The sequence below is a fragment of the Protopterus annectens genome, chromosome 3.part0 (genome assembly GCF_019279795.1).
Source record: "Protopterus annectens isolate FY-2018-M chromosome 3.part0, PAN1.0, whole genome shotgun sequence".
NCBI classification, from domain to species: domain Eukaryota; kingdom Metazoa; phylum Chordata; order Ceratodontiformes; family Protopteridae; genus Protopterus; species Protopterus annectens.
The window spans coordinates 8,928,122-8,955,963 of NC_056731.1; the positions used below are offsets into that span (position 1 = coordinate 8,928,122).

Consider the following 27,842-nt stretch of genomic DNA (forward strand, 5'->3'; position numbering starts at 1 on the left):
TATATCACCAGGTTTTTCACTAGATTCCTCACCTAAAAAATGCACTCTGAAAGAACATAATTCTGATAATTAACCAAGAACATAAAACCTTGGCAGTTACAGAGCTAAAACAGTGCAACTTTAAGAAATCACAATACTTTATACAATCCTTCATCAGAAGGAGAAGCAAGGCCTAAACATGTTTTACCATTTCTGCAGCCAGATTATGGTACTTTAGATTAGAAGAAAAATATTTCAACTACTGTTTCAAATCTTGGGAAACATTATAAAATCTCTCTAAACCTTTAAAGCCACTAGGTACCACATATAACTCCAAAAATAACTGTCTCATACAAGGTTTCTACATTTTTTAAATCAGGAGAGACTACTGACAATAATGGCCCTGTGAGAACTGCAACAATTAATTTGTAAAACATGTCATTCTTGAGACACTGAGATAGAAGTTCACTCACAATATTCAGATAACAACTAAAGGCAGCCCCTAAAGTTATAACTTCTTGATCTGTATTGTTAAGTTCAGGAAACATACCCCTTCCAAACTTTTAAACTCAAAATCAATCCCCTTCTTAATGATCAGAGCATAAAATGTGCCAAGTATGTTTTAACAGCTGCCTACACTAATGTTATACATAAAATCAAGTTTCAGTTTCAAAACAAATTATCAGGAACCTCGGGTAGTCATATTCAAAACTGAAATGGTTAACTTAATAAGAAACATCTACAGAAACGTTAGTTTAACCACAGTGCTGCACAGAAGAGTTCTGCAGAGTAATTATTTAGATTCTTAGCTTAATTAAAATAATACTGTCAAAACTTCAGTCTGAGTCCTGAGGACTTCTCGTGTTCTAGCAAACAGAGGAGTTTGTCCAGACATCAATTTTATCACTAGATGTTTTTTTTTTTTTTTTACTTTTATTGAGCTTATTTCACTTTGCAAAGAGCAAACAATTTCAAAGATGCAAAAAGTCAAAAAGGAAGAGGAAAGGACCTCCTAAAATTCTTGACACCATGTTAGTGTGTTAGCTGGTATAGAACACTGATCTCATGGACCACCTTCAGGTTCAGCCCAAGTAAATACAAAAACAATACAACCAATAACAGTAAATCTGAAATCAATAGTAATTATATAAAATGAAATAACAATACAGAGATATAAATATTCTCGAGTAGTAAGTTACAATGGAAAAGTCAGAAAAAACCTTTATCAAGAGGATATTCTTAGAAAAGTGTACATGCAAAGAGAAACTACATTCCCTTTTAACATTTTCTAATACATTCAAAGATGCAAATTTCATTTGTGAAATGCTGTAATGCTGTTTCTCAACATCTTTCATTCAATAATAATGATATTTAAAGTAAAGGTGCTTTAGGCAATTTTTACAGTGATCATGAAAAATTAAATATCAGTAACTTTTCAAATGTACAAAGAAAAGTACAACAAGATGCTTACCTTTTTAACAAAGTGGCCAGGTTGGAAGTCAGACTGGAAATGCAAGGATCTTGTCTAAAATCAGAAAGCATTTCTTAAGTACACATGCATGCAGTTTAATGTAAAGAAATCAGACAGAATGCTAAACACTTCATCCATCCACCCACAACCCCTTTTTCCCATTTTTGCATATGGGGTCCGGGTGTCACTTCACCAGTGACAATCATCTAGAGCAGGGGTGTCCAACCTTTTGGCTTGCTGGGGCCGCATTGAGTGAACAGAAATTGTCTCGGGGCCGCATATAAAATATATCATATAGTTAACTCTTTCGCTGCTACAGGAGACCAAAGTCGACCTCCTGGCTGTACTGTAGGTGCATTCGAACAATTAATAAATGTAATAAATGCCTAATATTTGCCTTAAAATTCTAATTCTCATTCTGATTCTAATTCTCTAATCTAACAGTTAACTCTAACATCTTAGTTAATATATATACATACATATATATATATATATATATATATATATTTAACAAATAAACAGATATTCACTACAGCACTAGCATTTCTCACTGGGAAAACCACTCCAGCAGTCCAACTACATAAAATGTCAACATTAGCAGTCCTACAATACTATAATCCACAAAATAAGCCAACAAATTTGCAATAAAGTAAATAACTCACATTACTGACTTAATAAAACAATTCTGAATAAGCTACAAGAGGGTCTCACCCAAACAAATGAATGGTGCCAGAAACATGGCCTCAAGCTATATGCCAAAAAATGCATCATCATCGCCTTTGAGGAGAGTGATGTCTCCACAAATTATCACATTAATAACAATGTTGTAAGCACACAATCAGTCATGAGGTACTTGGGCACCCAGGTTGATAGAAATCTGACTTTTGACCACCATGTTGTCTCCGTTGTATGGAAAGCTTTTTACATGGCCCACCTCATTAGTAAGGGTATCATCCAGGGACAAGGAGGTCATAACATCCCTGTATTCTTCCTTTACAAGAGCAATTATTGAGTGCAACGCTCCTTTTGGCATGTGCCTCAGCAAAATACTATGCCAAAAGAAAGACTACAACCATTTCTGACAAAAAAAGGTCAAAGGACTGCGTTCACTTAGTTATCCAAACAGACTAAAAAGCTTCTTGTTTTCCTCTGTCTCTCACTGGCCCCTATAAATTTCATCACTGGCTTGCTTTCCAGGCTAAGAAATATCCTGCCTTAATGGACTTTTTCCACCTCAGAAATACTGGTTATATTTAAAACGCTCACTACAAAGATCACAGTCTTCACTGCAACATAAACAAGCCACTTTGTATGGACAGGTTCTTGACACAAAATCCATCAACTTCTGTAAAAAGCTCCTCTCATTATCAAACAAAGTAGTTCAGCAACACGACAACTGGATGGATATCCATAAATGTACTGCTTGAGTAAGTAGCATGGCCTAGATCAAACGGGATGGAAAATCCACATACTAACCTTTCCCAGCTGGATGTTTAAGATCTACTATTGGTTACTCAAGTCTACTTGCCCAAGAAGAGGGGCCTATTTAACTAAGAATTCCATTTGCAAAAATATATTCAGTATACATATTAAATCTCTCCCTCTTACACACACAAAAGGAGCCCCTATTTGTAAAATAGGCAACCTCAGTAATCACATGGCACAGACTCACTGAATGAAATTGTCTGGAAGTCATAATATCTGAAAAAAAGATGGATTCATCCATGCAATTTCCCACTACCAAAAGGACCATCAATAAATCAACAAACAACTGCTCAGCAAAAAGTAAATCAATAAGAAATCCATAAACTCTCTTAAGATCATACTACATACTGGAGTAAACATATAACTTCCATCCAATCTAAAGCTATTTGACATTCAGACATTTTAATTTGTGCCAACGTTATTCACAGACTGACAGTTTACTGGGCTGTAATGCTGACCTTCGCTTTTGAAAAAAACAAATTCCCAGACTTTGTCAATAGCTCAAAGTGCAGAGAGGATTATTTTTTTTATTTATTATGTATTTATTTATTTTTGGAAAACCTCTTTAAAACTGTTAAATTGATCACACACCCAGAAACACAGAAAAGTTATTGTGATAAGTAAACCACAGACTGCTGCAAGAAATCAAAGTCACATTAGCACTCTATGCTTATGTCCGAACCAATGAAGCATACCTGTCAATTCCAAAATAATTAAATTAGCTTAATAAGAAAGTTATTTGCAAGGTTACATGGCAGTTTATATTGGAAATAAGCAGATATATTAAAAAAGCTCTGTTTCTCATAATTATGCTAAAAAAAGTCTTCCAAGGTAAATACAACCTTCTAATTTAGCATGGAACCATACCTCTCAACCTTAGAGCAAGAAATCTGGCCAAAGCGAAAAATAAAAGTGTGACACAGGCCCAAAAATAGTTATGCATCACAGACACAATTGAAACAGCTGTAGCTGCAAACATTATACATCATGTATAATGTTTCTATCCTATCACTGTCATTCAATTCTGCCTTCGTTTGCAACAAAGAAAACCATACTTTGAAATGACAAATGCATTAAAAATAATAAAACACATTGCATCCACATCCTGCAACTTCCTACCTGCAAACAACCACTGAAACTAGGGCTGCTTATTTCCCCAGAATGACAGCTCTCCCTAATTAAGTCTAATGGTATAAAATCTACCAGGATCTGGACTACCTGAAATAAATTAAATTATGGCCTGTAAATTGCAAGTGCACTTTGTTTAATTAAACTATATTTCAAAGCTCACTTGCTGTATTTTTTCAGCAATATCCATTTCCAGGTCACTTTACAAGACATTGGCAGTGGTAGACTAGGCATCCTCCAGATCCCTACAGGACCACACTCATACTGCTAACATTGTCCATTAAATATAAATATCCATCTACTGTAAGTGGCAAGAAGCTATGTCTTAAAAAATCTACTTTTGGCATGCCTAGTACCCAAGTATCAGGTTTTGAAACAAAGAAACATATTCTCCACAGTCTGCAAGTCTCTTTCTTTAATAATCATCTACTGTTGCAGCACTCCCAACACAAAACACGCACACCAAAACCCCGAACATTTAAAAAATGACATTGTGCCCACCTGATTTGCCAGTATTGATGATCCACCGAAGATATGCTTACTGTTGTCCAATCTACCACTGCTTGGTACCCCCCCATGATAAAACAGTACTGGAGGGGAATTAGGGTTCAGAGCTAGTGTGTGCAGCTCAAGCAGCAGCAGTCTCTGGTGGTGTAGTGAAGACAGGAAAGCAATCTGCAGAAGGTGAAACAATCCCTTCACCATTGCACTGATCGTTAATGTTAGTATCAGCACATATATCAGAAGTGCGAACCTCGGTCGACAGATTAATATTAAGCACTTGTGTGCTGTCAGCTGCTGATTTGGGCCATGAGAAAATACAATTTTTCCTAAAATCATGCATATCCCTCTCAGTCTTCTTCCTTTTCTGTATAATCAGTCTTTTCTCATAGGAGGAAATATTATCCAAAATCTCACAAAGTATCAGCTCCACTTCATTGGCAACAAACAGGCTGTACAAATTATCTTGTTGATGTATGAATATGATTAATTCATTCTCAGTAGGAGAAAAAAAGTCAATAAGCAGCTTCATATAACTAAGGCTAGTGTTCAGATTTATCTGCTGCCACTTACTAAGCAAATCCAAGTATTGTTCCCCATAAGTGGTCATTTTAAGAATGTGGAAACCTCTAGGTAAAATCTGAAATGATAGACAGGCTTCTAAATGAAGTCTCTGCAGCTACATCCTTTTAAGCTTATATAAATCATTCTAAAGAATGTTCATCATATCTGACATTAAAGGTCTGTTATTCTCATTAGTAACTAAAGTACTCTTATTAGGCCCAAATGATACAGTAAGCAAAGGATTAACAGTTATCTGTGTCAGTCACTATAAACAGCCACACCTCCTCCTTTCTAGAGGCTTGGAGGGATTAAAATCCAACTCAGTTGCAGCATCTGAGCTCTTAGCCATGCATAAGTGCACTGACGTGTTATCATCATATGGTCTTTCTGCCATCCTGTTCTGTAAATAAGATACAAGAAATTGATATAAAATTATAAGGTCTTAGGAGGTGACATATATGGGGTCCCTCAAGTAGTATTGATGGATTTTGTACGGTTATGTCACAAACAAAGCTTGAAAACATCTGTTTGAGTGCAATGTGCCCATGTAGGTACTCTTGTAGCTTGTTTTGCCTCGCATACAAATCTCTCAGAAGTGACCATGAAACTGTACTCTGCATCTGGGTGATATCAACATAAACATAATGCAGGTGTGCAGTGTACTAGTTCAGGATATTATAAAGATGTCTGTGTATTTTGTCATCCACAGAGAGTCAACCCGGCTATGAAGAAACACCAAAGGCCAGTGATGGAGCAGAAAGTGACCTCTTGTACTCAGGGCAATGTCGACTACGTAGTGGGAGTTCAAGTATTATTTATGTCATATTTACCATGTGATGTAGTCAAGAGTTTTGAGATCATGGCTGTAAAGTGAGCTTTCTGTCCTCTTGTCAGTATTTGCCATCAGTCCTGCCACAAGTACTGACAAGAATTTCAAGCTAGCCTATTAATCTTACAGGTGGGGTGTGTTCCTTGCTGATGCAACTGAGTACAGGCAGGGCTTTACTTTTATTTTATGCCTTCTGAAGAGACAGGAATATGTCAGGCTTCAACTGTTATGGTTTGCTGTGCAACATAAAATTGTAACTTGATTTTGTAAGGATAGCATGCGTTAGCATGTCAGATAGCCATCTGTTAGCGGTGTGTCAACAAAAAACAGCAGTAAAGTATGAAAACAAACATCTGAAGAAGAAATATGGACATGGGAAAGAAAAGGAGATTTAATATGGTGTAATATTTATGCAAAGGAGAAAGCAAAACTAACCAATAAAAAGAGTAGCACCAAAGATATTTGAAGAGAAATACAGGCAAAGGAATCCAGACATGGAAAACTTTGCAATACAAAAAATAAGACAAAGAGGAAAAGTAGAAAAGGAGATTAGTAATGCAGATGTTAAAGAAATAGAAACTGAGGTGATGGAGTACCAGTGAAGTGAAGGATTCAGTGAAGAAAATCTAATTCAGAACGCACCACAACAGGAGAGAGCAATGGATATCCAAATTAAGGGGAAACCAGTGGAACAGGAAGCAATTTGTCTGGTGCCATATGAAGATAAGTAGAAATACCACACACAGGCAGGAAACAGGATCCAAAGTGTTTATTCTTTAGCAACTCGACTTAACCAGTCTTCAAGAAGTATAGAATAAAGTAGCAAAACATTCCCCTTAAATACCCAACCCTAATAAAACAATTAAAACAACTAATTAAACCAATTATTTCCAATTAATTTCACAATTAAGGCCATGTGGAACCATAGTATTATACTTCAAAATGAATAGAGATTCCTTAAATAGTAATTTATTCTTTAACATTTCATCATCTCCTAATCTGACAAAAACTTTATCTAAAATAGTAGCTTGTAACAACTTACAATCACTATTATGATACTGCATAAAATGCACTGCAATGGAACTTTCCACTTTACATTTCTTTATGTCTCTGACATGTTCCTGTAATTGATGTTTAAACATTAGTTTTGTCTCCCTAATGTATATTAAATTACATGGACAACGTAAATCATAAATAATACCTGTAGTAGTACAAGAAAAATTTCCTAATGCTGTAAAATTCTTATTCCCCAGTGTATAAAATGTTTGTACAAGCAAATCACAAATGTTACATTTCCCACAAGGAAAAGTACCCTTAAGTAACGGGTTATTTACTAAGCCTTCTATAGGGGCAACAAAATAAGATTTAATGAGTTTATCCACTATACTAACACCTTTCTTACAGGAGAAAACAGGACACCCATTCAATAACTTATTAGGCTTCCCATCCCTTAATAAAAATTTCCAATAGTATCTGATTTGTTCTTGTATCTGTTCACTCAAAATATTGTACAGCATAACTATATAAAAATTATTAGGTGACTAAATATTCTTTTGATAATGAATACATCTTATATCTTTACATTTATCAACATTAGATACATAATTTTCACTGATTTTATCTAAAGCATCAAAAATGGTAGGTAATGATTAAACCCTATTCAAAAACATCTGTGAGGTAGAAGTAATAGCTTTTAATAAATCAGCTGTATTATTACAAATTCTACATAAACGTACTAATTCCCCATATGGTAGGGAATTAATTAAATGACTGGGATGAAAACTAGAGCCATGTAGAAACTGCCCCCATCATGAAATTTCCTAAACATTGAGGTAAGAATTTGACCAGTGTTAGTACCTACGAAATGTACATCTAAAAAATCAACTGTCTGTCCAAACTGTAAGCCATCAAAGGACAAATTAAATTCATTACATTGTAGATCATTAATAAAGCTCTCAACCTTCTCAATGCCATCTTGGCATAAAAAATGAGATTGTCAATGTATCTATAATATTTTTTAACATACTTCTTGTAGAATACATGTTGATAAATATACTTCTTTTCAAAAAAGGCCATAAATATGTTAGCATAGGTAGGGGCAAAAGGTGCCCCCATAGCTGTGCCCTGTAACTGATGGAAAATCTGATTGAAAGAGAAGTAGTTATTATTCAAACTGAATTCTCTCCATTCAATATTATAATTTGACAATGGACATTCTTCTAACATAAATTGTAAAGCAGTGATGCCATCCCTATGTTTAATATTTGTGTATAGGCTTCTAACATCAAGGGTCACCCAGTACATACTAGAATTCCAATTAATTAAAGAGATTTTATTGAGAAAATCAAAAGTATCCTTGATGTAAGAATCCAACTGCTGTACATATGGTAAAAGAAAATCATGTAGAACAATACCAATATTATGTAGGAAATAATTTGTAGCAGCCACTATAGGCCTGCCTGGTGGGTTAACCCTACTCTTGTGTAACTTCGGCAGGCAATAAAAAGTTGCCATAGTACACTTATCTATGTTCAACTTTTTATTCACATCTTCCTTAGTCAAATATCCTAAACGTTGACCCTTATCTATCAGTACCGAATATCTTTGAAGTGTCCCATAATAAGTCTGAATATCAACAACTTTATAGACATCCATAACATGTAAATGTGTGTAATACATTTCAAGATATTGCCTATAGTGTAAAATAACAATTTCATTACCTTTATCTGATGACTTCACAATCAGATGTTTACTTTGAGCCAATTCTTTTAGTGCTAATCATTCCCATTTGGTTAAATTATAACATACCCGAGACTTATACTGACTGAAATCACAGTAAATTTGTTCCAGTGCAAAACGTACCATGGCCATAACGTTTTTGACACTTTTGTTGCTAAAAGCTGGTATAAAATCACTTCTATATTTAATATTAGATGTATTAAGCAAACAATATGCATTAAAACCAGCATCACTCCCAGTTTCAATAAAAGACAAGCTATCAGAATTACAAGAAAAATATTCATCATCAGACAAACTGTTATTAATATCATTCACATTCTGGTCAAAATGGCATTTTAATTGCAATTTTCGTGATAGTCTGAAAAGTTCTTGTTGTATGACATGCCAAGATGGTAGAACAGTGGGCACAAATTTTAAACCCAAATTTAATACCCCTACCTGTTCATTAGTCAAACAACTTCCAGATAAATTCACAACCAATGATGGCTCAGGTGCAGCAACAGCATTACTATTTACTATGTTTATAGTTCTGTTTAAAATGTCCTTCACCTGCCGGCAAAGGCACTGCATATCCTCATTTTCGATTGCAACTCCTTTCTACTTCTCCCTGTTGTTGTCGAAACCGTTGCTGAAATGCCTCTGGCTGTTGAGCTGATGGTAAAGATGGAAAAGACCTGGAATCATTCTCCGAGTCCGTGGTGAATGACGAACCTTCGTAAGAGGCAAATGACGCTGTAGCATTCTTTTTGAAACCTCCCTTCTGACTTGTTGAGGATCCTGTCTAACGCTTTACAACTGGTGTTCCAAAGAAAGGCCTGCCCACCATTATAATCACGGATGTCTCTGTTAATTTTGTTATTTTTTTGTTCAACAATATCTGACTCTAGCTTCTTTAATTTATCATTTATAGTCACCAACAAGTTATCAATTTGCACAGCCCCCACCTTTTGAGGAAGCTCCAAATGAGCCTGTTTGATTTCTTCTTTAAGTTTCTTTTGTTTAATACAATCTCGTTCAATCAAAATCATTACCCACTCCATCACACATTTATGCGCAGCACTAAACCAACGATCTCTAAAAACCTTCTCCATGCTGTCACTAACATCAAATGGTGTGGAGGGTGATTTGAAAGCATGAAGTCCTCTGGGGGAAATATCCAAGTCTATGTAGCGTTGTAAGCCCAGAATATTAAAATACCATTTAGTCTCTTTGTGCAATAAATGCTCAAGTTTGTCTAACATAGTTTGTGCATTAATGGGAAGAAAGCTAGCCTTAGTACCGCCCACAGATGAAAATGGATTATTCATTCTATAGGCTCTATCTTGAATTAAACGATTCATAAAGCCAGCATACTTTCTCCCCCAATACCAAAGTTAGAAGCATTATTATTTATTTTTTATTTTTATTTTACATTTGTTGACCGGGATAGTCCGACTGGATGCATGTCCATTTTCAGTGGGGGCCCGGGGAGAAAAGCTCCAAGGGTAAGCAGATACAGCATTACATAATACCAGCATTACGTATTACAAACAGACTATTTACAGAGATTACATAAGTAAGCAAGTTAAACAAGTTCCACAGGTTAGAGTTAATCCTGAGCGCAAGTCAGGATTAAATTAAATTACACAGTAAACTGGTTAACAGATTTTTACACATTCTAGAGAGAGTTAGCCAGGCTTGATACATTGACATAGCCAGTTAAGTGACAAATGTTGTTTGAGTCTAGTTTTAAATTGACCTAAGGTGGAAAGTAAGGTAATATCAGCTGGAAGACAGTTCCAGGATCTACTTACAGAGTTTGCAAAGAGAGAGTCACCGGCTGTGTTATTAATTTTGCTAGTCTGAATTAGTAGTTTGTTAGAGGATCGAAGTGGTCTAGGATTGTTATAGGGGGTGATAATATTTTTAAGTGCAGGAGTATTGTCCGGATAATAGAGGATTTTATAAGCCATAATCAGTTGGTTATACTGGACTAGGCTGGGTAGTTCAAGCCACCAAGCTGATTTAGATTGATGCAATGATGTGTCCTAAAAGGCAGCCCAGTGGCAAACCTGGCAATGTGGTTGTAGCAAATTGAGAGTTTGTTAAGGACAGTCTTGTTTAAATTCGAGAGTAGAGGAGATGCATAAAGAAGGGTTGAAAGAAGGTGAGAGCGAGCTATGGCAATTTTAGCTGGAGGGGTTAGGAAGGATTTTATTCTGTAAAGTGACCCTAGTTTTTTATTGATGGTTTTGATAGTTTGGTTAACATGTAGGTCGAATTTTAGATTATTATCTATGATGACACCTAGATATATATAATTATTACACAAAGTACTAGAGCCAGCAGAGTTCAACACAGTACCACAAGGAGAAATCTGACCATTACCTACTGAGGGCTGTGCAAGAAAGCTGTCCATAGTACATTGAGAATTAGACTGTACACCTGAACCACCAGGTAAAGAACTGTCTTCTCTACAAATCTGGGGAATGTTAAAGGAAGGATCCGTCGCCATATATGCAAAACCACCAGATAGTCAAACACAAAAGACAGGCAGGAAACAGGATCCAAAGTGTTTATTCTTTAGCGCCTCGACTAAACCAGTCTTCAAGAAGTAGAGAATAAAGTAGCAAAACATTCCCCTTAAATACCCAACCCTAATAAAACAATTAAAAACAATAAACTAATTAAACCAAATATTTCCCATTAATTTCACAATTAAGGCCATGTGGAACCATAGTATTACACTTCAAAATGAATAAAGATTCCTTAAATAATAATTTGTTCTTTAACATTTCGTCATCTTCTTACTTAACAAAAACTATCTAAAATAGTACCCTGTAGCAGCTTGTAGTCACTTTTGCGATACTGCATTAAATGCACTGCAATGGAACTGCAATGCCATATGAAGATAATTTGGAGCCTTCCACAGGAAACCAGTATAAATGTTCACTTGAAGCCAGACAGCAAGGGAAGGAACAGGAAACTGTGGAAACTTTGATACAGTCAATGTTGAGGAGTGATAGGCCAGTGAGTTCCCATATGACAGAGCAACGGATGGCACAGGATGAAATTGAAGAGAATGTGTCACAGGAAGATGCTATAGAACCTTCTATAGAATTCCTGCAGGGATTAGAAAACAAGGGATGTGCCCTCAGTTTGGAAGAAAATTAGCTAAGAGAAGAGTTGCTTGATTTAATAGACAGAAATAGAGATCAATGAAAGAAATAGACTGTAGAAGGTTAATAAAACCTACTCAAGACAAGCTCCTCGTGGTCCTGCAGTGTGGTCCTAGCTACAGAGAACTCAGAAAAGCGACTACTTTCTGGATTTAAGTATCTTTGCTGTTTTTTACTTGAAATACCTTCTCTAGCTTACCCTAAACAAGCTTAAACTGTTTTTTAGCTGTTTGCTGCATTATTTAATATCTGCACTTAAAGTTACATTTTAGTCGAATTTGATCGAAAGTTTGTTTGTTTGTTTGTTTAATTTAACTGTTGAGGCTGCCCACTAAAGTGTGCTAGCCTGTGTAACTGATTTAGTACTGTTTCTGCATTTTCTGTGTGTTTCTATCTATAAACAAAAAAACCCCCCAAAAAATAATCCTTGTTTTCTCGCCTCTCCTCGACTAGTTTAGACCAGTTTACAGGCTTTGCTGTATTCTGGGCTGTGGTGTAGTTCCTGTGTTGTCCATTACCTTACTTGGATAGAAGGAAGTTTCTTTGCTCAGCAGTGGGAGTGGGGAGCCTTGAGCAGTCTACCTGTCCCTGTAGGAAGTGACCTCAGCAGAAGAGCTGTAGTAATTGGTTGTTTTGGACCATTTCTAGCTCTTTTGAAGTTCCCTGTTTAAAATCCACCTCTGGGCGTTTTTTTCTGGCTATACTACTCAGACAAGCTCCTTGTGGTCCTGCAGAGTGGTCCTAGCTACAGAGAACTCAGAAAAGCGACTACTTTCTGGATTTAAGTATCTTTGCTGTTTTTTTACTTGAAATACCTTCTCTAGCTTACCCTAAACAAGCTTAAACTGTTTTTTTAGCTGTTTGCTGCATTATTTAATATCTGCACTTAAAGTTACATTTTAGTCGAATTTGATCGAAAGTTTGTTTAATTTAACTGTTGAGACTGCCCACTAAAGTGTGCTAGCCTGTGTAACTGATTTATTACTGTTTCTGCATTTTCTGTGTGTTTCTATCTAAAAACAAAAAAAACAAAAAAAATAATCCTTGTTTTCCCGCCTCTCCTCGACTAGTTTAGACCAGTTTACAGGCTTTGCTGTATTCTGGGCTGTGGTGTAGTTCCTGTGTTGTCCATTACCTTACTTGGATAGGAGGAAGTTTCTTTGCTCACCAGTGGGAGTGGGGAGCCTTGAGCAGCCTACCTGTCCCTGTAGGAAGTGACCTCAGCAAAAGAGCTGTAGTAACTGGTTGTTTTGGACCATTTCTAGCTCTTTTGAAGTTCCCTGTTTAAAATCTGCATTTGCACGGCTTTATGTGGTTAGCATAGCGCCGGTTAAAGTTCGTCTGGCTCCGCCAAGTCTGCTCTTCAAATTTTCCCTTAAGGAAGCTCTACTCTTAGTATAATCAGACTACTCGCTATATTATAAGCCTAGCACTTGTTCTCAAAACTTCTCTACTAAGTAAGCACTCTCATACTAAGTAAGCACTACATCCACCTACCACCCCTGTGAATATCCACTTCCCTTAAAGGCACAGCACTCCCTTATACTGTTCTAGCATGTCGAGTGGTAGATTACTGGCGTTCTCTCCAGTTCAGCTGGTTAATCTGGGTATCTTGAGACAATGCTACAATTGTCTCATGTACACAGACAACCCTCTCCTCCTCCCAACAAACACAAATACATGTGAGAGATGTAACTATATAGCCAAACTGGAGGCTGAACTCTCTCAACTTAGGGCTGGCATGACCAGACAGGAGGAGATGGTAACCACACACAAAACAAACCCAGTCCCACATAGACCTACCACAAATGCAAACCAAACACATAAAAACACAAAGACATACTCGGAGGATCTAATAAAAAACTTACCAAAACAACAGAGGCTCCCAAAGCAGACATCCAAAAATCCACCACCTCAAAACAAAACACATGCAACACATACTTGAATAAATCAGTGTGTCAATCAATCACAGCCCTTAAGGCCAAACACCATGTCTGATACACTAGTAATAGGTGACTCTATAATCAGACACACTGATGTCCCGCTTACCAGGCTGAACAAGGAGAGGGTGACTGTGAGCTGCCTATCGGGAGCTAGGATCCGCCACATAACTCACGCACTCAGGTCACTCCAAAGCAAGTACAAATGACTCCGTCATTGTCCATGCTGGCGTGAATGACCTGAGACGTACCTCCCTGGACTACATGAAAAGAGACATAGAGGAGCTCTCTGATTATGTAGCCCAGTTTGGTATGACCCTGACCCTGAGCAGCATCTTGCCCTCACCAAGAATGATGTCACAATACAAAGACAAGATGATCAGCTTTAATAATTGGCTCAAGTACTGGTGTCATTCTAATGGGATCCAATGTCTGTCTGCCTGGGATGGCATGTTGGACAAGCCACGCTGCTTCGCAAGGGACGGCTTGCACCTGTCACCACTAGGCTTCTGGATATTGGCTAAGGCTCTTGCCACCCCCATAGTGCCTTTTTTAGGCAAGGCTCAAAAGACAAACTCACCTCCTTAGAAAACAAAAATGGAAAAAAAACTAAGGGTAATGCTGCTCAATGCCAGAAGTCTAAATCTCAAGATGCAGGCACTCGATGCACTCCTCAGTATGGAGAACATCGACGTCTGTGCAGTAACTGAAACCTGGTTCAAGGCTCCTGAGAGCACCCCAGCTCTACCAGGCTATACCTCATATCATGCTTTTCGGCCCCAAAACCCAGGCCGAACCACAAAGGGAGGGGGAGTGTCCATATTCATCAAGGACACCCACACCTCCAGGTTAGTAGCAACACATGAAGCATCAGAGATCATACAAGTGCAACTAACCATTGGCAAAACTGTTATACAACTGGTAGCATGTTACAGACCACCCTCCCAATCTCAGGAACCCTACTCAGCCTTCCTAAAGACATTGGAGGATATGAATGTATCACAAAATACCATCATACTGGGAGACTTCAACTACCCTAACATAGATTGGGTACATTATTCTAGCCCTAACACCCTAGCCCAAAGGTTCCTGGAATTCATAAATTCAAATGCACTGGAACAACTAGTCACCTCTCCCACTAGGGGAGATAATATACTAGACCTGATCATCACAAACATGGGGACAAAATGCTCCACACCAGAGGTATACCCCTCACTAGTGAGATCTGACCACAAACTAATCACCCTGGATATACATATCCCACCTCCACCCCCAGCACAAAAGACCACAGTGAAAAACTTCTCAGAAGCAGACTTCACTCTTCTTAAGACTGAGATGGTATCCTTTAACCCCCTGGGCCAGTGGATACCACATCCCACAATGCTGAATCCTTCACAAATGCTTTCTATGGACATCTCCAAGAATGCATGGATCAATCCCAAATAAATCCAAGTTCCTCTCCACCAAAGGCAAGCTCCTGTCTGGTGGACCTCAGCCATTAACAAATTGTATAACAAAAGAAGGAAGCTACTGCACAACAGAGCAAAATCTCATAAAGGGAAGACATCTCTGATCAACACTAGCAGAAAACTACGTTCTCTCATAAAAACATCTAAGGCCAACTCTGAGAGAAAAATCGCTAAGGACACCAAAGATAACCACAAAGTCTTCTTCAGCTATGTTAGAAACCTGGGCGGAAACCCTCAGATATGCTCAGTTAGTTCACAACAACAAAAAATACACTGAACCCACAGATATTGCCAACATTCTGTCTGACAGGTTCAGTGCAAATTTCTCCCCTCCCTCACCCCCAAAAGAAGAAATACTTATCCCAGCTGAATGTAATCTCCATGTCATCTCAGATGACCAGGTGAGAGCCGCCCTCAGCAAAGCTAAAAACACAGCATCAATGGGACCTGACGGTATCCCGGGTTGCGTGCTACGTGGACTCCAAGAGGAGCTAAACCTGCACATAAAAATGCTATTTAACCTTAGCCTTACTACAAGATATGTACCTGAACACTGGCGTACAACAACAGTGGTCCCACTCCACAAAGGGGGTACCTCTACAGACACTGGGAACTACTGCCCCATAAGCTTAACCAGCCTGGTCTGCAAAGCTATGGAAAGAATCATTATGGAACTCATAAACAGAGATATTGGGGACCTACAGACACTTGACCCCACCCAGTTCGGCTTTGTAAAGGGCAGATCCTGCCTTTTGAACCTGGCTGACTTTTTCAAAACAGTCACTAGAGCCATTGATGAGGGCAAAGCAGTCCATACAGCCTACCTGGACTTGGCTAAGGCCTTCGACACAATACCCCACTCAGGCATCATAGATAAGCTCAACAGCTTAAATGTAAACCCTTATGTCACTAGATGGGTTGCAAACTGGCTAAACGACAGAACCCATAAAGTTAAAATCGCTGGAGCAATGTCAGACTCAAAGCCAGTCACAAGTGGTGTCCCACAGGGATCTGTCCTGGGACCCCTCTTGTTCGGCATTTATTTCTCAGATGTTAAAGCAAACATGGGAGGGTTGTGGCTGACAAAGTTCGCAGATGACTGCAAACTAGGCGCCATAGTCGATACACCAGCAGACACATACATCCTACAAAAAGGCCTCACAGAAACGGACAACTGGTGCCGGAGTCATGGCCTTAAACTAAATGCCAAAAAATGTATAGTCATCCCCTTTGGGAAAAACAAAGTACCCACAAATTATCACATAGACAGCAACCCATTGAGTACGGAAAAAGTAATCAGAGACCTAGGGACCCAAGTCGACAACGACCTCTCATTTGACACCCACATTGCCAAAGTGGTTAGAAAAACATTCTACCTTGCACACCTTATCATGAAGGGATTCACATCCAGATCCAAGGATGTCATTGTACCCCTATACTCCTCCCTCATCAGACCCATGATTGAGTACAATGCCCCATTTGGTATGTACCTCACACGGCATTTGCAACAGCTGGAGAGACCACAAAAGTACCTCACCAAGAGGATCAAGGGTCTCCAGCATATGTCTTATTCTGCCTGACTAAAGAAACTCCAGCTCTATTCAGTAGCATACCGCCTGCTCAGAGGTGATCTCTGCCTGACGTACAAGGCCATGTCCAATCAGGAACTGATGGACATGCTCCACCTCAAAAAATCCAAATCCATCAGAACCACAAGAGCTAAAGACTTAACCTCGGCACAAGTATGAATAGGACATGCTGGAGGGACAGATTCATAACCCAGAGGCTTCCCATGCTCTGGAACAAGATCCCAGTTCATGTTAGGCAGAGCCCCTCACTGACTCTCTTCAAGAGAAATCTTGATGAGTGGATGGGAGATCGTAAGTTTACCCCAGGGGTCACATCTGTGTCACTACTAGACAGGGGCACAGTAAACTAATTCTATTATATAAGTGGACCTTCACTGTGTCACTACTAGACAGAGGCTCAGTATTCTAAATCTATTCTGTGCATTTTGTACCATTTTATGGGGTGGCGAAAGCCGCATCACTATGGCTAGGCTTACAAATGCCCCAGGGCAGATAGCCTAGTACTAAACTATGAAACTATGAAACTATAAAAAGTCAGAGGTCTGATAAAACAAATGAACAATAATTAGGACTGTCCATAGAGATCCATATGAAATAACAGAAGTAAATAAGATATATTACTGCACAGTTAAATTAATAACTGATAAAAGTTCTACCAAAAGAACACAGGGTAGTGAGGAAAAGGAAGGGAAGAAATTGAATACCATTATGGAAATATTGAATACAGAAAACTATAAAGCAGTTAAGACAAGAAGTGTCACTGTTAGAAGACTATAGGTTTGGGAACAGATCAACAAAAATACTAAGAAAGACAGATGTGATAAAAGCAATGCACAGTATTAGAAGAGACTAGGATCTATCATGCACTATCGCAAATAAACTAAAAATGTCAACAGAGGCAGAAAAACATAGAAGATACAAAGATAAATATAAAGGAAAAGTACAAAATAAGCAATGTATTGATGACCCAAAAAAAGTTTTATAGAGAATTGGGAAACAAGGTAAAAGGAATTGAAAGATCACCAAAAAAATAAAAATAAAAAAAAAGAAGAAATAGATACATTCTTCAAAGGTATCTATGAAGATCCTGTGGAACATAACAAAGATGCTAAATTGATAGAAGAAGTAAAAGAAAGAATAAGAAGTTTAAAGTTACAGGATGTAAAATGGGATGAAGTAACAGCCAGAGAGACTAAAACAAAGTTAAGAAAAGCCTCAAATTGGAAATCCCAGGCCCAGATGCAGTACCTAACTTCTGGTTAAAAATATTAACATTTTTGCATTAAGATTTAGCCATGTGTAAGAACTATTTATATGAGCACCCCCAACAGACACAAACCTGGCTAACAACAGGGAAAACAATGCTCCTACTTAAGAGTGAACCTATAAGCTACCCTAAAAATTGTAGACCAATAGCTTGCCTTCCGGAGACATATAAACTATACACTGGAATTGATGCTGACAGAGTCTATAGCCATTTAGAAGAAAACTCAATTATGGCAATAGCGCAAAAGGACAATAAAAGAAAGTCATATGGAACAAAGGATCATTTCCTGTTAAATAAAGTCATAGTGGAGAACTGCAAAAGGTGAAGAATCTAAGTATGGCATGGACTGATTACAAAAAAGAATTTGCTAGCATCCCACATTCATGGATAAAAGAGTGTTTAAAATGTATAAGATACACTCTACACTGATCGACTACATTACAGTGATCATGAAATGGTGGCAGACCACTTTGCAATTAAGCCATGATAAAGGACAAATTGTTATCCCAGGGATAAAAAATCAAAGGGGGATAATTCCAGGGTGACTCTATGTCACCGCTGCTATTCTGTCTTGCCCTTAACCCATTAAGCTGTCTACTTAACAGTTTAGGTCATGACTATAATTTGGCTCCTAGAAAAAACAAAGCGCAAAGACTTCTCATCTTCTCTTTGCCAATGATTTGAAACTGAATAGCTCATCAGATGAGGAAAGTACAGTTGTGTACACTTACCATAAATGTAGATGTTCGAGTGTATTCACTGTTGCAGTCATTACATTTGGGTTATCTGCTTACAGGTAGCCCTCAGTCGGCCTGATTAACAAAGTCTTGGGTCCTGCATCGGTTGCTGTCCCTTCTTCCATGACGTCAGGTCGTCAGGGGAATAAAACATGCAGCCAACGCCATTACATCAGTTTTTCTTGCCCCAGATGCCAGGTGCCCCCCTAATGGGAAGCAATTAAACATAAAAGCACAAAGATATACCTCCAACAAAAAAGCAAATACACCAAAAATGCTTTTAAGTATAGTAAAGGAAAGCAGAGGTATAGCCAAAAGAATTTAGGGGGCAGGAGGGAGGGTAACCAGGACTGCAACAGTGAATACACTCTAACATCTACATTTATGGTAAGTGTACATAACTGTACTATGTTCTTTGTGTTTCACTATTGCAGTCAGTACATTTGGGTAGATTCCCAAAGCTATGGTTGGGAGGAGGAATTTAGATAGCATTAGGGCCAGCTATAAGGCCCTGCAAGACTGCAGTGGCAAAGCCAACTCTGGATTTAGAGAAAATTGGCAAATGATAATGCTTGGTGAAAGTGTGTACAGAACTCCACGTAGCAGCTTCTAGGATGTCCCTGGCAGGGACGCCTCTGAGAAAGGCTATAGAGGTAGATGCAGCCCTGGTGGAGTGAGGTCTGATCCCCTGGGGGATAGGTTTTCCATGGTGCTTATAGCAGAAATTAATGCAATGGCTTATCCATTTAGAAATGGTTTGGTTTGAAATAGCCTTCCCCTCTGCCCCTGCAGCAAATGCCACCAGCAGTTATTCAGATTTCTTTTGAGGTTTAGTCCTGTCCAAGTAGAATCTAAGTTGTCTGTGTACATCTACGGAATGCAGTATCCATTCCCCTTTATTCTGTGGATTGGGAAAGAAGGTTGGCAAATGAATGGACTGATTAAGAGCCACACTGGATACCACCTTGGGCATGAAGGATGGATTGGTTCAGAGGGACACCCTGTCCGCATGAAAGATGATGAAAGGCTCCACTGCCATAATGGCCTGTAATTCAGATACCCTTCTAGCTGAAGTGATTGCTAAAAGGAAAGCTGTTTTTCAAGAGAGAAATTTTAAGTCTGCAGTAGCAGCTGGCTCGAAAGGAGGTAGATTGAGTTTCTCCAAGACAAAGTTAAGGTCCCAGGCTGGGGTTGGAACTCTCCTGGGTGGTCTCAATTTTTTGGCCCCTCTGAGGAACTGCTTAAGCAGTGGATGAGAGGAGAGGGGAGGTTCTGTGTAATAATGAGCTGAAATGGTTGAGGTGTGGATTTTAACGGAGGAAAAAGACAGGCCCTTGTGAAGCATCTCAGTTAAGTATTGTAAAATTTGAGGTAAATTGGGCGCTGCTGTGCTCATTGGTTCCAGGCACAGAATCTTTTCCATTTTTCAGCATAAGATTTTCTAGTACTAGGCCTCCTTGCCTCTAAAATGATATCCATCACAGGTTTGCTGAGGGATGGTAAAAGAGAGATTAAGTAATTAGCCAGGCTGCAAGGTTCAGTGTTGGAAGCTGAGTGCAGAATCTGGTTCTCCTGCTGAGACAGCAGAGAAGGAGTCTGAGGCAGGTGCCATGGAGATAACCGTGACACACTGTGCAGGAGGGGGTACCAGTGTTGGCATGGCCAGTCTGGAGCAATCAAAAACATCCTTAGTTTGTCATGTTTGATTTTTAGTAGTACTTTGGAGAAGACAGGCAGAGGGGGGAAGGCACAGACTGATAGGTTTTTCCAGCTGAAGGACAGAGCATCCACTTTCCAGGCTTGTTTGTGGGGAGACCTTGTGCAAAATTTGTCCAATTGGTAGTTCTGGTGAGAGGCAAACAGGTCTATATCTGGGCTCCTCCATTTGCTTGTCAACATGTTGAAAATCCTTGGTTCCAGTTTCCACTTGTGTGGGTCCATGAGGTTTCTGCTTAGTCCGTCTGCCAGTGTATTTAATTTTCTTGGCAGGAATTGAGCTTGTAGGTGCACTTGGTAGCTCAAGGCTGTGTTCCACAATGCCATGGCTAGTCTGCAGAGGGGGTAAGAATGGGTACCCCCCTGCTTGTTTATGTACCACATAATAGTGGTGTTGTCCGTATTTGGAAGAATGTGGTCCTTGAAGGCTGTTAGAGCATTCTGTGCAGCTAACATTTCTTTTTGATTGATATGCATGTCATTTGACTTGGGTTCCATTTGCCCTGAATGCACTTCCCTGCCAGGTGAGCCCCCATGCATAGTCTGATGCATCTGTTGTTAGGATTTGGGCTGCAGGGGGTGGTGTGAAAGGTAGTCCCCTGTTTTGGTGGCAGGCCTCTGCCCACCAAAGGAACTCTAGACGTAGGCAAGGTATGATAGGAATCATTGTTTCTAGGTCTTGAGAATGTTGACACTTTAGGCTTTTTAGATACCACTGTAATTTCCTCATATGCATATTGCATATGGAATTAGAAGAATGCAGGAGGTCATGAACACCAAGGCTTGCAGTATTTGTCTTGCAGATAGCAGGGTTTTTGTGGCCACTTGTTTGAAGTAGGTTGTGAAATGAATTTGCTTTTCTGGTGTGAGGTAAGCCATCTGGGAAGTTGTATTCAAGCTTGCTCCCAGGAATATAATTTGTTGACAGGGTACCAGGTGTGATTTATTTTCATTTATGGTGTACCCCAGACAAGTCAGAACCCTTTTTACCAAGGCCAGATGATTCAAAAGTATGTCCTGGCTTTCTACCTGAATTAGACATTCGTCCAGGTATGGGTATATCTAAATATTTCTTTGCCTGCAAAATGCAATAACAAGAGCTAGGCACTTTGTGAATACCCTGGGTGCAGAAGATAAGCCAAAGGGCAGTGCAGAGAACTGATAGTGTGTGTAGCCTGCTTTGAAGTGTAGGTATCTTTTGCAAGATACCCTGATTGGGATATGCAGGTATGCTTCTTTTAAATCTAGTGTTGCCAACCAGGCATCTTTGCCTAGCACAGGAAGTAATTGGTGAAGAGTCAGCATCTTGAATTTTGGAATCTCCAAAAAGGTGTTTAGAGTAGACAGGTCCAGGATGGGACGCCATGAATTGTCATTTCTGGGTACCAGGAAAAGTCTCGAGTAGAAACCTTGTCCCTTTTCCTCTTCTGGTACCAGTTGAATAGCCCCCATGCTTAAGAGAGAAAGTACTTGTTTTTGGGCCTCTGCCCACTGATTTGGGGGAAGGTCCGGCCACCCACTTGGTATTGGCAACAAGTGGAAGTGAAAACTGTATCCCTGGGACACTATTTAAAACCCATTTGTCCTAGGTAATGAGCTCCCAATTCTTTGCATGAAGAGCAATCTTTACACCCAAAGATGCATTGAGTTGATAAGTGCTTGGAAATTTTAAAAGGAAGTCATTGAGACAGTTTACCATGGGGGGGGGGGGGTCTTATTATTCCTAGACTTGGAAGTGGAGGCCCCCCCACTGCTTAAGTTCTGCGAGTCCCCTGGTACTGAAACCTGGGGTTTTTGCTGCACCTGGGTTTGGCTTGAGAAGACCTGGAAGGGACTGGAAAGGACCAATTCTTAGAGGGCCAGTGCCTACTAAATCTAGGAGGATGAACTTGTAAAAAATCTTTAACAGTTTGCATAGATTAAGCTTTATCTTCCATCTTTTTAAGAACTTCCTCAGCTTTGTTGCCAAACAGGCAGTCCTGATTTAAAGGAGTATCCAACAATTTAGCTTTAACATGATCAGGCAAAAATTGCTCCTTAAGCCAAGCATGCCTTCTGAGCACAGCCCCAGAAGCAGCAGCCCTGCAAGAGGCCTCTAATTAACCAAAACCACATTGCAAAATATGTTTTCCAACTTGTTCGGCAAAAATGCATTAAATCTTGTAATTCTTTATTTTCCACACAGTCAGGAATCAACATAATTTTCTGTTTAAGCAGTCCAATAACATGTTGCTGATATTTTAACATATGAAACTGGCAGTTTAAAGCCCTAATGGCCAAGGTTGCAGAAGTGTAAACCTTCTTACCCCATATATCCAGCACCCTGGAGTGTCTATCAGAAGGGGTAGGATTTTTAGCAGTAGAAGCCATAATGTCCTTGGGCCCCTGTGAAATAGTCTCTGGATCTGCAATAGGATTTTTGAAAAGGAAATTGTGGGACTCAGGGACCCTGTAGTATCTGTCAGGTTTTCTGAGAGCAGGAGGCAGGGAATCAGGGGCCAAACTAGCATCATCAAAAATGTCTAGTACAGGAGGAATAGCTAAAGGCCTATGCTGAGGTAGGAGAAGGAAATCCCTAAGCCTCTTTTTTGAATCAGAACAATCCTGGCTTTCCCCGTGGAAATGCTCCCTTAGAGTATGTAAGGTTTCCCCAAAAGAAAAATCCTCAGGAGGGGAAGCAGAGGGAATAGAGTTTTCTGCATCAGAATCCTCATAAGTAGGTAAGGGCAAATCCAGATCATCAGAAGAGTCAGAAAAAACAGAATCCTGCTCAGAAGACTCATAATCAACTTCAGTCCTAGGCCTCTTAGAAGGGACAGCAACCAATGCAGGACCCAAGACTTTGTTAATCAGGCAGACCGAGGGCTACGTGCAGGCAGATAATCCAAATGTAATGACTGCAACAGTGAAACACAAAGAACATCTGGAAGTACAAGTGTAAGTTGTCAAAACTTTGTCAGCTGATGTCATTTGATCTTGATAAATGTGCAAAAACAACCTTTAAAGCAGAAAAATTGCAGTATCAAAAAAACATCAGTTTGGGACAAGAATGTGATATAAAAAAAACTTGAGCAAGAGGGAGTATATAAATATTTGGGAACTGATGAATGATCAACAATAAAACATGAACAAATGTGAATAAAACTTAGGAGTACTTTAGAAGACTTAAATTAATACTGAAAACAGGGTTGACATCTAGGAACAAAATCCAAGCTATAAACCAATTTGCTCTTCCTGTCATAAATTACAGTTTTGGAGTGACTGACTGGTCCTACAATGTGCTGGATAGATTAGATAGGAAAACAAGAAAAATGCTTCATGCTTACCAAATGATTTATAAAAATCAGTGCATACCAAGATTATATATTCTCCGTTCTGTAGGAATGATGGGCCTCCTTGAAATTAATTACATGTACAGATCTGCAGTCAGAGGACTCCACACATATCTGCCGACCTCACAAGACCCAAATGTAGTAAAAGTTTTGAACCATGAGGAGAATAAATCTAAGGTGGCATCCCTGCTTAATCTAGCAGAAGCATATTGGTGTGAAGCAAGAATGGAAATCAAACCACAGCTGGATAATAACCAGGCAGTAACTGAATGTGCCAAAAAAACAAAAGAAAGAATGTAAGGTGAAGGACCAGATGAGAAGGCCAGAAATGTGGAAAATGCATAGATATAGATGCAAGTACAGAAAACTTATAGAAGAACCTCATGTTGATCAGGAACAAACGTAGGAATGGTTAATGATAGGTGAATTCAAACCAAGAGAAGAAAGGTTGATATTGGTGGCACAAGATAGTGGGCTACATGCACGTTGGTTTACAAAGTCCATTGAACATGTGGGAGAAACGGTGGTGAGTTCTGCAGTGTTTTTATCACACATTAGGTTTTGCAAAAAAGAACTGGAAACAGTTGCACACCTCGTTGCTGGCTGCAACATACTAATGGCAGAAGGACTGTATACTGAAAGCATAATAATGTGGTGAGACTGTTGCACTGTGGATTGTGCAAACATTATGGTATTAAAGTGGCTGAAAAACACTGGAAACATGATCCACAAAGCATCATAGAAAATGATGAAGTCTACATCACATGGGATCATCCACTACCAACAGTTCAAAAGACAGATGCTAGAAAATCAGATATAGTGGTCCAAGAAAAGAAGACAAAATTAGCATTGATAAATGAAATTGTCACCCCCAGTGACTACAGTGTCCTGCGTACAGAGAGACACAATGTCATAAAATATCAGGATTTACAAGCAGAAACGAGAGGAATGTGGAAGAAAGATACCTAGATAGTTCCGATAGCAGGAGCAACAGGTCTTATAAAAAGAGTGTCTACAATCATATTTAGATATGCTACCAATACATGTAACTCCATAAGAATTGCAGGAGTCATTAGTAGGCATATTGCAGGTGCTGCAAAGAGCACTTTTGGCTGACATCGAAGAGTGAAACAATACTAATTTCATGAACTTTAATCATACTTTGACTTAGGAATGTTGTCCATTCCCATCATGGTATTAGAAACCCAAAAGACTTGGAGAAATTAAAAAGAGAGGCATGTCCTCTTCGATTTGGCTGGGTATAAGGAGCATGTTCTCTTCTACACACGGTTCTTGGATGACCTTTTTATTTTATGGTCGGGAACATCTGCTGAATGTAATGAGTTTCTAGACTTCTTACATACTACAACACATTTTTTTGAGATTTACCGTAAAATCTTCATCAGATATAATGGATTTTTGGATGTAAGGCTTACTAGTAATGGTACTTACAGCTTTTCTACCAGACTTCATAGGAAAGAGTGTTATAAACCACATTTTGTTTATCGATATAGCATGCATCCACACCATGTTTTTAAGAATATTATTAAAGGACAGATGATGAGAATTTCACGTATGAATAATGGAGAGACAGAGTTGAGGACATTATGGTGTTTAAATGAGACCTTAGAAGACGAGGGTACAATAAGAAAGAGCTAGAAAAGAGCTCTAGAGAAGGAATGATGCTTAGATCTACACATGGAAACCTTATTATGGGTCAGCCATGAGGAAAGAAATGAAGGGGTTTTGTGCACTGATTCAGACCCTGTTCGAACAGGTATGACATTCACCTATGGTAACAAAGAAATTGTGAACATTTTTCATAGGAACTGGAATATTCTTATGACTGACCCTGATGTGGCATGGCTGCTGCATGAGGGTTCTCATTTTTATTATAGGAATTCCTTATTTCACAAACAGATGTTGTGTTACCCTAGGAGCTCTTGTCGTTTTAATAAGGAACATTTATCTATTCGTGCATATCCCTCTGGGAGATGTAATTTTTGCCCTTTTATTGATGGCTCTAATAGCTTTTTACATCCCCGCTCAGCACAACTGTTCAAATTTAAAGTTACAGCTAACTGTAACACCTGTAACATTGGTTATCTGGCTCACTGCACGATATGTGCTGTGTTCTATATAGGGAAGATGAACAGACGTCTTTGTGACAGAATCAGAGACCACCTATAAGGAGGCCTAATGAGACCAATGCATTAGCTAAGCATATTGCACAAGCAGGCGCTGTCCACAAGTTTATGTTTATGGCTATTGATTGTATTGTTTCCACAGAGCCACTAGGTGATGTTACTAATAAAACAGAGAAAGCAGAGCTGAAATGGATTCTTAATTTCAGGTCATATTGTGAACCTGGCCTGAACGCTATTTTAAAGTTTCTTAGATTGCAGAAAGTATAATTGTTTTTATAGTTTTTTTATTTTATATAATTACATTTTTTTGTGTACATTGCTCTTTTAGTGCTTTGGGGTTTCTTGGATAGAGTGCACTCCATTCACTTACAATGCAGCACTTTTATTGGCTAGTTTGATCTAGGTCTGCTTACGTCATACTATTTAAATATCAAAGTGTGTTGTGTGTTTTACTAAAGATCTGAAGAAGCTCTATGCAAAAGTGGTGATATGTTTTTATTTATTTTTTGATATTAAAAGTTCTTTTTCCATACAGTTTTCAGCTCTCTGTGTTTGGATTTTGGATTACTTGTTCCTTTGCTGCCTATTTGGAACTTTGCAATTTTTGCTGCTGCTCTGCTTGCCTGTGTTTGGAGTCAGCCTGTTTGATTTTTTTGGTACTTTTTTGCCTGCTGGCTCCATTTAGTCCATGTGTAGTTGTTCTTGGATTTTATTTTGTTTTCTAAGATACTTTAATACATCAACATTTCTACAGGTGCCTTTTATAAAATGCTGATATGCTTTTTTTCATGACTGACTTGGCTTGTCACATTAATGTGATCTTGTTTGAGTGTTTTTTTTTTGTCCTCTTCCTAACATCCATTTCAAGTCCCCTGCATACAAGTTATGCTAGACATAGAGAAGGGATGCTGTTCCCAGGAACCCCTGATTAGGGTAATCAAATCTTCAGCCATCTTAAGCATCTGTTTCTTAGGCATTGGGCCTTGAACTGGAGACTGATGTACAGTCTTTTTTGGTTTTAATGGAGTTTTAAGCTTAGCATAAGATTTAATGGTGAGTGTAGTCGGTCTGAAGACACCTTCTACAACCAAAGGTGTTTCTACTGCACCGGGATCTCCTTCTGCTCCGGTGTCGGGAGGGCCTAATGAAGATGGCTGCGACGGCCTAGTACACTCCGCTTGAGAATCTGCAGCTGTCTGGGGTTCCAATTCTGTGGTCGTCTGGGGCTGCGTAGGCACCTCACTGAAAACCAGAGAACCGGCGACAGGCCCAGCAGAGGCCTCGGAATCTGGCTTGGTCCTAGGCTGCCTGTCCTGATCCTTGCATTTTTTATGCATGCCAGTCATCGGCTGCTCCGACGGCATGATATAATTAAATTTCCTACCAAAGTAATGTCATGCGAAGTCAAAACGGCGTTTGATAGTTCGTTTATTAAACCTAGCACAAAACCGACAACCTGTGACGTCGTGGTCTGGGCCTAGGCAAGGAATACAATAAGAATGGAAGTCCTTATGAGGTATTTGCTTCCCACAAGAAATGCAATTGTTAACTTTTTCTGACATCGGACTGAGGCAAGAAAAGGTTCCCCAACGGCGTATTTAGCTTTATTGAAGACTTCGGACTGAAATTAGATTCGAAAATCTCAGGTGTTGGCCGACTGGCACTTGCAAACCGCTTCTGCTTTGGGCACCGCGCGGCAAGAAAGACTGAAGAAAATGGCGTTGGATGCCTCTTATATACCCCTGGTGCACTGACGTCAGGGAAGAAGCGACAGCAACCGACGCTGGACCA

General features: G+C 39.2%; 1 protein-coding gene across 1 annotated transcript in view; it reads right to left on the bottom strand.

Annotated features, from left to right (window-relative positions):
• ACBD5 (acyl-CoA binding domain containing 5) overlaps window positions 1-27,842 on the bottom strand; it is an 882,854-nt gene that overhangs the window by 40,205 nt on the left and 814,807 nt on the right. Inside the window, exon 11 of the mRNA XM_044064548.1 lies at window positions 1,451-1,504. Coding sequence (XP_043920483.1) covers window positions 1,451-1,504 — 54 coding nt within the window. The remainder of the gene's footprint in view (window positions 1-1,450; window positions 1,505-27,842) is intronic.